The sequence below is a fragment of the Syngnathus scovelli genome, chromosome 11 (genome assembly GCF_024217435.2).
Source record: "Syngnathus scovelli strain Florida chromosome 11, RoL_Ssco_1.2, whole genome shotgun sequence".
In the NCBI taxonomy this organism is placed as follows: domain Eukaryota; kingdom Metazoa; phylum Chordata; class Actinopteri; order Syngnathiformes; family Syngnathidae; genus Syngnathus; species Syngnathus scovelli.
The window spans coordinates 3,654,043-3,667,017 of record NC_090857.1 but is presented as its reverse complement, the minus strand read 5'-3'; the positions used below and the strand labels follow the sequence as shown (position 1 = coordinate 3,667,017).

General features: G+C 42.6%; 3 protein-coding genes and 1 long non-coding RNA gene across 6 annotated transcripts; 1 reads left to right on the top strand and 3 right to left on the bottom strand.

Moving 5' to 3' along the window:
* Positions 1-3,402: 3,402 nt before the first annotated feature.
* On the bottom strand, positions 3,403-5,332 carry avpr2b.1 (arginine vasopressin receptor 2b, tandem duplicate, 1). Its single transcript, XM_049733777.1, has 2 exons — positions 4,295-5,332; positions 3,403-4,200 (listed from the first exon to the last, which is right to left on the bottom strand). Exons 1-2 carry the CDS (start codon positions 5,157-5,159, stop codon positions 3,932-3,934), a joined length of 1,134 nt encoding a protein of 377 aa, XP_049589734.1. The 5' UTR covers positions 5,160-5,332; the 3' UTR covers positions 3,403-3,931.
* Positions 5,333-5,463: 131 nt separating this feature from the next.
* On the bottom strand, positions 5,464-9,691 carry trnt1 (tRNA nucleotidyl transferase, CCA-adding, 1). Of its 2 annotated transcripts, XM_049733773.2 has the most exons (8): positions 9,589-9,691; positions 9,338-9,467; positions 8,525-8,718; positions 8,208-8,346; positions 8,002-8,128; positions 7,729-7,922; positions 6,812-7,065; positions 5,464-6,348 (listed from the first exon to the last, which is right to left on the bottom strand). In XM_049733773.2, exons 2-8 carry the CDS (start codon positions 9,465-9,467, stop codon positions 6,103-6,105), a joined length of 1,284 nt encoding a protein of 427 aa, XP_049589730.1. In that variant the 5' UTR covers positions 9,589-9,691; the 3' UTR covers positions 5,464-6,102. The 2 variants fall into 2 exon arrangements, with proteins under 2 accessions (XP_049589730.1, XP_049589728.1); XM_049733771.1 differs by lacking the exon at positions 9,589-9,691 and having other exon boundaries at positions 9,338-9,581.
* Positions 9,692-9,737: 46 nt separating this feature from the next.
* LOC125977365 (PRA1 family protein 3) lies at positions 9,738-11,576 on the top strand. Its single transcript, XM_049733783.2, has 3 exons — positions 9,738-9,972; positions 10,704-10,921; positions 11,094-11,576. Exons 1-3 carry the CDS (start codon positions 9,794-9,796, stop codon positions 11,267-11,269), a joined length of 573 nt encoding a protein of 190 aa, XP_049589740.2. The 5' UTR covers positions 9,738-9,793; the 3' UTR covers positions 11,270-11,576.
* Positions 11,299-12,884, bottom strand: LOC125977369 (uncharacterized). Of its 2 annotated transcripts, none has more exons than XR_007484611.2 (2): positions 12,047-12,884; positions 11,299-11,846 (listed from the first exon to the last, which is right to left on the bottom strand). It is a non-coding gene; the product is annotated as an uncharacterized lncRNA (long non-coding RNA). The 2 variants fall into 2 exon arrangements; XR_011087705.1 differs by having other exon boundaries at positions 12,351-12,884.
* Between the last annotated feature and the right edge of the window lie 91 nt (positions 12,885-12,975).

Below are 12,975 nucleotides of genomic sequence, written 5' to 3'. Positions count from 1 at the left end.
TTCTTCAAATCATGATTTCAACCAATTCGTTACAATGGTTATATTGTATGTACGATATTTTATTCAACATGTAAGCTCATTGCTTACCTTGAATTTTTGGTAGTGGTGTAGAAGTCTCAATTTAGTTCCCCGGGATGATTCCCTCCACATCCTGAAAAATAGTTCACTGACATTTGCTCAATCGTTCGTAGATGTATTGAATTGAACACATAATATCGAATCACAATCCCACTGAATCAAACCGAGTCGAATCGTTCCCAATATGAAGATTTTCAAGTTTACAGGCGAGTGTCCGTGCCAGCATAGAGTGATGATGCTAAACCGTTATAAATTATTTTTAATGGGATCATTTAGTGCGCAGCCCACAACAGACCGTAAAGATCATCTCCATGGAGATGTGCTGGGCACGAACCCTACAAATCAAAGTGAGTAAAAGTGGAACGGAGTCATATTAGCAATGCTTAATTAGGTGATGACAGCAATGGCGGCTCCTCTCTGGTGTCTCCAGAGCGCAACATGTTTTGACTTCATTTCTCCCAAGGGCGAAATGTAAATGGTGCAATTCCAAACAGGTATTTACAGAAAAGCACAATGTGAACAAACATGACAACACAGCTTTCACCGCATAAAACATGTTTGCTCTGAATGACACCCAGCAGGATGCCGTCTCGGGTAGAGGAGACGGCATCCAGGAGGCTTTTCGTCAGGAAGACCTTCAGACCGCTATGTGTTCTGTCAGGTCTTTGAAATTCAAATGATGTCTTTCACTTTTAGGTCTCACCGATCGCTTTGAAAGTCCTCATGAAAGCAAAGCAACGGCGGCGACGCGACCGACATGAGCTGAACGAGAACAAAAAGATACGATGCCATTTCCCCCCCCCCCAAAATAGATGACAGCGCTAAGCTCAAAAGATGCAAACACATGATCAAGTATTCGGAAAAGAGATGTGACATTTTTTGTGCGACTGAAATAGATGAGTCGGACTATTTTTGTACGGATACTGTCATGTCTGATATATTATTTTTTTGCAGACTCGATTTTTATTTTTGAAGTGGGATATGAGAAAAAAGATGTCTCAATAAAATATAAATAGCTCACATACCATGTAGCAGCTGTAGTCAGTCCTGGCCCAATGGCAACGGTACATAATTGGGAGCTGAAAGTAGATCTACTCCCAATGAACCAAACCATACATGACTTTAAAAAGTTATTTGAGAAACCTTCTCAATCAATTTGATTTAATGTTCATGTAAGGCTTGGAAATGTATGAAAATTGAGTTGATAACCCTTACGTTATATTCATTTTGAATGGAGGCGCAACCATGTCAATTGTGCTGTCAAAGTGTGACGTGATTGAAGTTCATCTGGCACACGGGACTATTCGTTTGTGGTCCATTCGAAATTATTGCGTGCAAATGTCATAGCAATTATCCTCAATGGTGGTGTGGCTGTTCTGCAAAATATTTGACACGTGGCAGAAAGTATACGCCCAATCTTGAGGACAAAAATGAAACCTGGGACATTCCAGAATAAAAGCAATATCTTCTTCAATGATTCAGCACGTAAGAAATAAATGCAGTAAGCGATCAATTATTTACGTTGCGATTTATGCTGCGCGCCTCAGTTGGCGAGATGGAACATTCCGTTGAAGCGTCGTTTCCTTGTTTACTCACCATGAACAAGTGAAACTTGCATTGACAAACCGAGTGATCCAATACAACAAGTGTTTAAAAATAATAATCGAGCAGAGGACCACGTTCACCACACAGCTGAGCGACATCACGGTGGTTGTCAGATTGGAGACCAAGCGATGAATATTCTTTGTGGTTGTCATCATGATGACAACAACAAATAGAGAAGCTGTCTTATCAAGTTAGCTGTGCTCATTTAGGCATCTGTTACACTGGACATTTAATTAAGCTTGTGCTAGGATAGACAGACAGATAGCTAGATAGATAGATACCGTATTTTCCGCACTATAAGGCGCACCTAAAAACCTCAAATTTTCTCAAAAGCCGACAGTGCGTCTTATAATCCGGTGAGCCTTATATTTGGACCAATATTTAGCCACTACAGCAGGTGTGTCCAAATATATGGTTTTATATACGGACAAAGTTTTATAATGAGCCATTCATTGAAGGTGCGCCTTATAATCTGGTGCGCCTTATATATGGACAAAGTTTTAAAATGGGCCATTCATTGAAGGTGCGCCTATAATCCGGTGCGCCTTATAGTGCAGAAAATACGGTAGATAGATAGATAGATAGATAGATAGATAGATAGATAGATAGATAGATAGATAGATAGATAGATAGATAGATAGATAGATAGATAGATAGATCTGATTAAATTAAATAGATAGTTAATAATAATAATTAAATTGATCAAATAAATAAACAATAAACGGTGTCATGACCGTGAACGCCACACAGTCTCCACTGATAGTCACTGGCAAGTCCACCACCATTACCCTGGACTTGGTGGTTTTTAGGTACAGGTGGTTGGAGCCATACCACCTGGGGAAGCTCCCATCTGCACATGACAGAACTCTGTTGTACTGGAAGTCAGCAGTGTACAGGAAGGAACACCACTGTGTCGTTTTTGTATTTTACACTACTGACACCTTCTGGCTACTTTAGTGAAGCACACCTTCTAAAATGACAGCATGGATGTCAGTCAGTGTGCAACAAGCTCTCCGCTGCTGTTGCAGAGAAAATAACCTTCAAATAATCTGCTGGCCTAAACTATGTATATCAGAGGCAATGACGTATTTAGCACTTAAATTGTATTCATTTATTTCCAACAGTCAATTAGCCCCCTTTTAATCAAATTTAATCTGAGTTGCCATGGCAACATATTCTTCCTATAGGGCCTTCTTCTAAGGAAAAAAACAAGAGTGCTGGCAAATGATAGAGTATATCACTTAGTATACAGTCAAAGCAATATTAACAATGACTTTCGAAAATGAAATTGCAGTTGTTCAATGCCCTCCCAGGCTTAGAAGGGTAAGACTTGATAGTCCTGATTTATTTTATTGAGGGTTCCATTAATGATTCGGAAATTGGCAGGGACCTGCAGGAGTGTTGTAAAAATCAATGGCGCTGCGGTCTTTTGTCACATTGCTCCTGAAACCTGTCGTGATTTTGTATTGTATTGATTTGCATTTTGTTGGCTATAACTGAAGCTTCTAGAAGTAGGATTGCTTATGCAAGTGGGTATCTGCAGTTTCTGTGCTATCTGAGCCTCTCAAACATTGGAAGTGTTTACATTAGTGTTTTTAAATGTTTTCATGACAAAGGGCAAAGTGCATATTTGCAGTGCATTTTTGTTTTTATACTTCTATTAAAAAAAGAACGCAAAATACTGCAATCGTTTTGAAAGTAATTGCACAGTCATCCAAATGTTTGTGTTCATCTTAATTTATTGGCGCACCGTTCACAACATCACAAATTTGAACATTGCTATGAACTTAAGTCGTACACACAGAGGCTATAGAAGTGTACAATCAAATATGAACGCTTACAGTATATTGTACAAAATGCTGCATGTGGGTGATAATTCAATTAAAAGCTTTCTCCCCCCAAAAAAATCCTCAGAAAAGAATGATTAATATTCCTGCAGCTTCCTGAGAACCTGCGATCATCACCATCTCCCTCAGTTGGACTTACATGAACGCTACATTTGACCTTGAGTGCCTAGAAAGGCACCCTTATAAATAAAACGTATTATTATTTATAACATTGAGTTCTGCTGTATGAACGAACACATCGAGAGTATGTTCATGATTCTGCAAAAAATATTCTTCTCAGTCTTGACTGTTAAAGATTCAGGACTTCAATAAGATTTGAATTATGTTTCTAAACAGCGACAATAGAGGGCCAAACTACGACTTATTCACAGTGAATGAAGTTTGGCTTTTTAACCTTCATTTTAAGATTGTCTATTGCCGAGTTTAGACTGTTGTTCTGCTAGAAAGGTGGCAGATAAATGTGTGGAGTCTGTCAGGTTCTTGAGATTGATGAAAAGTGAACTGACCATGATTGGTTCTTCCTGCGTTGTTGCACGCCGATGAGATTTGTGGCCTCTGGAAAACAGGCCCGTCAACCTCTTGGGAAACTTGGCACTGAACAGCATGTAGATGCAAGGGTTGGCGCAGCTATTAAGGCTGGCTAGGAGCATCAAGATGGTGAAGGTTGGATCTGGTAACACGATGAAATTCGAAGGTGAGTGAACAACTACGAGATAATTAGCCTATATACAAAGCCACAGACTACATGTTCTTCTTGGCCTTACCTTCCATGGGCGCCTCTTGGTCCCACACAGACCACAGTTGCACGGTGAAGAAAGGCGTCCAGCAGATGATGTAGGTGAGCACAATGACCAGGGTCATTTTCACAGTTTTGGTCCTTGCCTTGGACAATCCAGCCCCGGCAGATATCACCACATTGCTTACGTCCTCTTCCAGAACGTACTGCGACTTGAGGCGAAGGTTGGAAGAGTACACGGCGTGACAAACGCGCACTTGGCACACAATCACGGCGAGAACGGGCAAGACGAAGATGACCAAAGTGGTCCACGTCACGTATGCTCTCAAGCCCCACGGAGTGACAAATATGGCCCAGCAGTCATACACGCCCGGAGCCACTTCGAGGCGGGAGAAAATGAACAGCTGCGGGATGCCGCCGAGAAAGGAGACGCACCAGGCGGCGCTTACGATCCCGTTCCAGCGTGCACGGTGCCGCCGAAAGGTGACCATGGGATGGCAGATTGCTTGATATCGGTCCACGGTCATTGCCACGATCATGTAAGTGGAGGCAAACATACCGACAACCTGCAGGTACTTCACTGCGCGGCACAGCACGTCTGGGCCCACAAAGCGGTCAGTAATGTCCCAGATGAGCTGCGGGCAAACTTGGAAAAAGACAACCACCAAGTCGGCGACGCACAGGTGGAAGACAAACACGCGCATCCTGGACAGCTGCTTCCTTGTCTTCCACAACACCAGCAAGAGTCCCGAGTTGAGGGCTCCAGCTGTGATGAAGATGATGGAGAGGAGCGCGACTTCCACTCGAGCCAAGCGCTCGTCCCGGGGCTCGTTTTCGTCAGGCTGCAGCTTCTCCGGAGGGAGCTCGGTGAGGTTGTCGCTGAGCCAATTCATAGTGGCATCACAGTGATGAGAGGTGACAAGCACCCCAGATGTCAATTGGATTATTTCTGCTCAGATCCAAGTGTTGCGCATTTTAAACGGTAGTGATGGAAGAGAACAACACATTTTCTCTCGTCTCTACGGGAGGGAGGAGGAGGAGGAGCTCCTCGACTGTCGACGTTTATGAATGGAGGACTTGCAAAGAATTTTTAATCAAAAAAAACCTTTGCGCCGACAACCAAACTGTGATTTTGCATTTGCAACTTTTGACACTGTGTTGTAAATGACTTCTCCAATAAAAAGACGTAAACTCACGTCTGATTCAATCCTGCAGTGAGAGGACTTTATATTCTGCCATAATGTTCACTTTTACTTTGGACAAATACTACAACGATGCCCATAAATCAATTTGGAAATGCAGATACAGTCATCACCATGTCCTCAAGGACACATTCCAATCTACAATACTTAAATATATACATCAAATAAACTGTCCCAACTCAAATATTTCTATCACATGATGGATAGAACATGTTTATAAATGCCAGACTATTTACAGGAGAAATAAATACTGGCTTGTGTCCAATATAAAGCCTGTCATCTTCCCAGAAAAAAAAAAAAAAACCTTTACATTGAAAATAACCTGTGCTTTCCACTTATACCATAAAAGTGATGAAACGTCAGACAAATATGCAAATGAAATGCGACAGCGCTAATGTATTCTCTGCACGGCGATTTTCATTGCGGCATTACCTTTTTGTTTTATGTTGGTGTCTAAAAGCTGCGCCATGGTCTCAATTTGAATGAAATTGCATTCATCAACGAGGGCGCATGCCCCTGCTAATGTGCATGTGCTATGTGCGCGGGTCCATTCAATACTTAACGCAAGCGCTATTACAAACTTGATTCCAGAGTCGAAACCGGTATTGACCGACACACGCATGCGCAGTTGGCATCAGGACTTCACGTAACTGAGAAGTTCATCTTTGTCCATCCGATAATGACTTTTCTTCCAGATGTCTCGCAACTTCTGTAAAGTTGCCCCTATCTCCTTACCCGTAATGACGCCCATTTTGCGGAGATCGTGTCCGCTGATGGGGAAGCGGGGGACGGTCCACGCGTTGAGCTCCGCGAGCAGCTTGTGCTCACCTTGATACTTGAGCAGCTCGCTCACTTTGCTTTGAGTGTCCAGTTCGCGAGACTGTCAAAACAGCGACGGCGTTACGTTAGTGAAATGCACTCGATGGGACACGAGTCAGAAAAAAGGCTGAGGAGGTTTTGGAGATGCCAGCATTCAGCCTGATGTTCGCAAGACTCCATCAGGAATCCCAAACATGTTGCGCAACATCACACTGCTATAATAACACTTGTTAGCTCAGCTCCAACTGTGCTTATTTAACATGCATAGCAAACTGCTACCGCACAACTGGAGCTGACACAAACATGGAGGAGAGAAAAAAAACAAAATCAATGACCCAACCAACTGAGAAACTTTGAAAATGAAACGTGGTGGCAATAGTGACCAAGCACTAATGAATTGAAATTGATTATTTGTCACATGTTCATGCCGACTCAACATCAGTGAGCCACAAAAAAGCCTGAAAAATAAGCACAAGATTCTTTTTTTTTTGTCACACAAGGCATATCAAGAAGATAAAACTTACATCGATGATGAAGTCGGTAAAGGTTTTGAGGCCATCTTGCTCGTCATCATTCTTGCGAAGATCCTGTCTGTATTTAACCAGAAACAGAGCCAGCGTCTTCTCTTCCTTGGACACCTTCAGTCGAAGGTCCATCTTCTCAACCTCCTCGGAGCGGCGGCAGAGAGCTGCGAGGATGGTCATCGGTTTGGGAGAGTGACCTTTGGTGTTCTGGCACACCCGCTTCATCTCCTCAACGCTGCCATCGGGAGGTAAACCTAAGGACAGACGGACGAACAGAGAGAGGCGTCTTGATTTCTTTTGATTTGAGAGACTTGCTGACGCCAAGCGGGCCTGGGAGCTCTTAAACACATTTGCCAACAGATCTGATTAAAGAATGGCGCTCTCAGAGCCCAAACAGATAATGCGTCGCTGAGAATCGATTCACTGCTCAGTCAGTCTATTATGCTCACAGACTACCAAGAAATGTTGTGCTCAATTGATTCCTCGTGTTCTGTTAAAAAGAAAAGGTGGTTTCCTGAAGTGCTCGTTCTAACAATTCTTCCTTGCACAGTCAAGCAGTATGGCTCCTTTCAGGCCAACACAAAATGAGTATTGTTGTCATAATTTTTGATTTCCTTGCTCCTAAAAACAAAACTTTTGGACAAGAGTCATTTTAAACAGATGGCATGGGGAGCCTCGTAGCGTTTGCGCTCAATTATTTTTTAATCGGGCATTAATTAGATTTTGCTTGGCCGTAATTCAAAAAGAATAAAATCCAATTACCCGCACACAAATTATAACACCCCATCATAAATAATATTTTGCAGTAGGGTTAATGATCCTCTCATTTCATTTCGATTGAGAACTGGAATGCGCTTTTGATAAAATACCAAGCAAATGGGCACAAACCAAGGTTTCAACTCAAGAAGCCATCTCACCCATGTAATGTGCTAGCCCCAAGCTGTACATCATCTCCAGCAGTTGAGCGGCATGCTGGCCAATCACAATCTTCTTCAGCTCCACCCAAATGCGCTCCCCTGAAATAGCCGCCAGCCCGCTTCCGTTGGCTCGTATGGCCTCCAGCGTCTCAGGCTTGTGTTCATCGGGCTTCAGGGCCACCTTGCCGTAAAATCTGTTGAGAATACAGACGAGCCCAAATTATTTCACACTTTTTAGTATCAAACCACCCAAATAAAAGAAAACCAGCCCACCTGAAATAACGCAGTATTCTTAAGTAGTCCTCTTGGATTCTTTGTTCCGCGCTGCCAACAAATCGGACCGTTCGGCTCTGGAGGTCATCATATCCTTTGAAATAGTCATACAACGTGCCATCCAGACCTGCAAAGGGACAATAGGTGTCAACAGAAACAAAACAATGTTGCTGAACTTCCACTCCAAGGATAAACAGTCAAGTTACCTAAAAACATGGAGTTGATCGTAAGGTCTCTTCTCTCTGCATCTTTCTGCCAATCGGTGGTGAACTCCACTTCGGCATGACGGCCATCAGTCTGAACATCCACCCGCAACGTTGTCACCTCAAAATTCTCATTGTGAAGCTTAAAAAGATCAACAAATGGACATAGTGTCATAAGAAACTCAAGTGTCGTGAGAGCATGATGACTGGGAAAATCCAACAATAAAAAAAATAAATGCAATTATGCACTTACATGAACTATTTAGTCTAGTTTTGCAGGCTATGAATGATTTCTTATTTTTTTGTCAACCAAGGCTTACCCTTGCTGTAATGGTCCCATGCTTCTCTCCTTTATTGTTAATCATCCTGATCCCGGCGTCTTGGAACATACGTTTCATCTCGTCAGGTGTCGCCGTGGTGGCAAAATCTACATCTTCAGGCTGCTTTCCTGACAACAGGTCCCGCACAGCACCTCCAGCTATTCTCAACTCATATTGGTTCTTCTTAAATGTTTCTGACAAAGTGAAAAACACAACGTTTTAGAGGATGGTGTCCCCGTGTGCCAATCCATCCATATATATAAAACCAGGGGTTTCAAACTTTTTTTTTTTCACGGTCTGCATTGTAGTCATAGCTTCTTTCGGGGGGCCATTATGACTGTCAACCCAAATAAATGTATGAGCACCTCATGTTATATACAATAAAAGCTACGAAACAGACAAATAACTCGTTTTCAAAATCAGACGAGTAAAAACTGGTCATATTAAAAAAAAAAAAAAGTGAAGACCATTTGCAATTCTAGTAATGACACACGGATTTGATGCACAATTTGTCTTTGCGGGCCAATAAAATGATGTGGCGGGGCGTATTTGGCCCCCGGCCCTTGAGTTTGACACCAGTATATTAAACCATTAGGTGCTAGTTCTACATTTTGAAGATTGATAAAAGATTGAATTGTTAACTGACAGTTTTTAATTTACAACCATTCAACGCAATGTGAGTGTCAAAGATTATTTCAAGTATTTCCGGGCACAATAATTTATTTTAGCATCCAAGCATTTAGAAAATTTTGGTAACCTAGCTGCAAGTAGCCCATTATGAGTGACTAAAGAGGCAAATATTGAAATCCTGACCTGCCAGTTCGTTCAGGCCATCGGTGAACAAAACCTTGAACTCGCTGCTCTTTAGTTGCATTGTGAAAAGACTCCTCCACGACAAGCACGTCCGACCAGGCACACTAAATCTCAATATTCTGCTCCACATCTGTGCAAAGACAATTATGGAGTGCATTCATGCCGCCGGCGTATAAAATACACCATTTTGTTACTCAAAACCTTCAAGAAACATAAAGCTTCGACATATATACGGAAAGCAAACCTGTCACCTGAACAGAGTATTAACGTCTCCGCCTAGTAGTTGCCATCACATTTCTGACAATGAGGTTAACCAGGAAGTTTCGTGAGGTCAAGTGATCACTGACCAATCGCAGGGCTTGCATGGAGCTCACGCAAACGCAATAATCTCGCGAGATCATGCCACGGTTTTATTTCCTTTTGCCTTGCTGTCAGATTAGTAGTGTTAAGCGTAAAATGGCAAAAGTAGAATTGACGCCGCTAAGACCGTGGGAGGATTTTTTCCCCGGTAGGGATAGATTCGCCAAACCGGACATGAAAGATATGGCTAGATGGAATAACAGAGTTGTTAGCAACTTGCTTTATTATCAGACTAATTATTTAGCAGTCGCTGTTAGTGTTTTTCTAATTGTCGGGTAAGTAGCGTTGCATCTGCTTAATCATGGAAGCAGTCGGCGTCCTCACCAATTCGTCTGTGTTTATTGTGTAACTCTGAAAATGCTTAGATTGAATGCAATGCCAGGTTTTTTGTGTGATGACAGCCACATGAAACCAATGCATATATTTTTTGTAGGCTTAACTGTCGTCATTTCCTTGACGACTGAGCTTCCTGCAGGACGCTATCACAGATTTCTAACGTGCATTATTTTTAGGTCGAGTCTTGCATAAGGATGCTATTAATGCGAATACACTGTCAGTAAATATCGGTGCAAATATAAATAACTATGAATTTGAGTGAAATGCACCACACTTGCATAGTTGGGATATAATGCAATAATCGAATCAATCTGATTTTCATCAGGAGTCTTTCTGACATTTTGTTTGTATGGGGCAAAGACGTGTCAACGTGTCAACATTCAGTGTCTTTAGTTGTGAACACCAAGATTGCACTTTGACACAGTTACCTCAACGTGTCATCATTCAGTGTCTTTAGTTGTGAACACCAAGATTGCACTTTGACACAGTTACCTCTAATCTTTAAACATTTTGTCAATTTTAGCACGTGATCAAAACTCAGTCCGTTTATGATCCGTAGCTTTGTTGTAATAACTCGCTTTCACCACTTGGTGGTGCTGACGACCAAATTAAAATCCACTTGTCAACCCATCAGAACTGAGCAGCTATGTCCTGTCCATGTGTCCTGCAGGTTGCTGAACCCCTTGGGAATGTTCACCGCCATAGCTGTGGTCTTAGGAGTCTTTCTGGTTTCAGTGTGGGCGGCAGATAACAGAAACGCCATCAGGAACTTCAAAAATCAGAACCCCTCAGCTTTCGTGATTGCTGTCATGGTGGCGAGCTGCATGTTAATAGCAATTCTGGGGAGCGTCATGGTGTTCATGACAGCCATCACTTTACCGCTCACATGTAAGTTACAAACAGCAATTTTGGATCAGTGGTTCCCAACCTTCACTCAGCCAAAGCCCAATTGGAAATGAGAAAAAAAATCTCACTGCACAACAAACAATAATGGATACACAGGTTCATTATGTAGCTTTTGTTGAGAATTACAACAATTTCCAAACTCTTACCCCTACAGTGATACTGGCCCATTCTTCTTTTCGCCTCCGCAACATGAAGAATAAACTGGAGAATAGAATTGAGTTCGCTGGCCTTAAAAGGTCACCAATGGGCATCTTCCTGGAGTCTCTGGGTCAGCAAGAGGAGAACATTCAAAAGATCCAGACCTTCCTTGAGGCCAGAATGAAGGAGTGACCGGACCGAGAAAGGACAACGCACTCCAGTTGAGCTGTTTACCAAAGATCTTGACTCCATTGTGTTTATTTGAACCGACCCCTTAAATCTGTCTTGTATTACTCAGTCACAGGCGTCAGCCTTGGCCGTTTTCCCTGAAGTCAAACTTTACTTCAAGGCACCAAAAATCCACATGGACACACGTCTTTGCCAAGATACTCTAAAGATGCTATTGTTTCAAGTATTTGTAATCCCACATCAAGTTTGCTTTAGTACTCTTGTGAATAGAACGTCAAATTCTTTGCAATAAAAGAGAAAGTACCTTCTTTGTCTGTAGCCACGATGAATGGAATACATGAGTCACATCACTGTGTCAACGTTCAAAAGTGAAGACTTCAAAAGCCTCCGAGGTCTTAAGTTAAATCCATCTGTATTCCTCGCACAGCCTTGAATCTTTCATCTTGACAGAGGCCTCGGGGTGACTGATTAGCTTGGGTGATGTTAATCGATGGGCTGCTCATAGCGCAGATCAGTGTGTGGTGAATTCTTATCACCCATCTCCAAATATCAGAGGAGCACCACGTCAGCTTCCCCATCACTAGTCCAGAAAGGCAATGTTAGTAACACAGAGCTCTAAAAAAGTGTTTAGCAAGGTTACCGACCTAGTGAAGGAAAATCAATTGGCTTCCTATCAAACTCCATTTTTTAGTCTCATTCAGGATTCTTGTTTAAATTTAAGACAACCATTCCATATGAGGGTTTACGTGAACCTGGTGAATTTGGTGTTCATAAAAATACCTTGAGAGGTTTTACGAAATGATCACAGCAACCATCAACTGCTGCAGCAGCTCTTCAGTATGACATCGTCCATATTGTGCAACTTGAGAAAGTCCTGGCTCAAGTAAAATCATGTCTCTGAGCACAGTGCAGGTTCTTGTTTTTGTTCCTACAGCTGCTCATGCCTCCTAGTAGCGCATGTGCACACTCGACAGGTGTCTCATACGCAAGAAAGTTCTGCACAACTCTCACAAATTAAAAGTCAACGCACACTTCGGTCCCTCAACAGGTTACACTGTACAACTCGGACGTGTTTTGATTGTACCTTCTTCATGGATTGAAGCACATAAGATGGCCTTGTTTGTGTAGTTGAGTGTCAGCCGGAACAGCCCGCTAGCGTCTGTCTGCAGCTGGTATGAATCAGTCCAGGCCTGGAGACAGCTGGATGCCAAACACGATCCCTGTCACTGCCTCTGGGTAAAAGCCAGGGAGCCGGGATTGTGCGAGACCTCCACCGAGAAGCGGAACACAAGCCAGTGGAGCTGCTGAATTGTGTCAATTCATTCACACTTGAAAATGTGTGTCAGTTTGGGAGTGAAATGAGGTGAAAGGTTAGAATCGGAATGGGGGGGAGGGAGGATCGAGTAGATTTCGGCCTAAAGGGAGGGTTTGGTTCAATAAGGACTAGCTTGTCGGAGGACAGAAGAGGTGGTTAAAGCCCAAAGTGGGTGTGGTGAGGTTTAAAGACTGGTTTGGTGGGTTTAGTGCTGAAGAACATAAGAAGGAAGGCTGGCAAAACAGCCGTGTGAAAAGAAGACAGCAATCAAAACACTGCTTTTGCAAGACAGCAGCAAGGCAAAACTTTATCTATGCTTCTGGTTGGAGAGGCTCACTCATTCACGTCACTGAAGCATTACTTTTCTTAAATGCAAAAAAAAGTAGTTTCACAG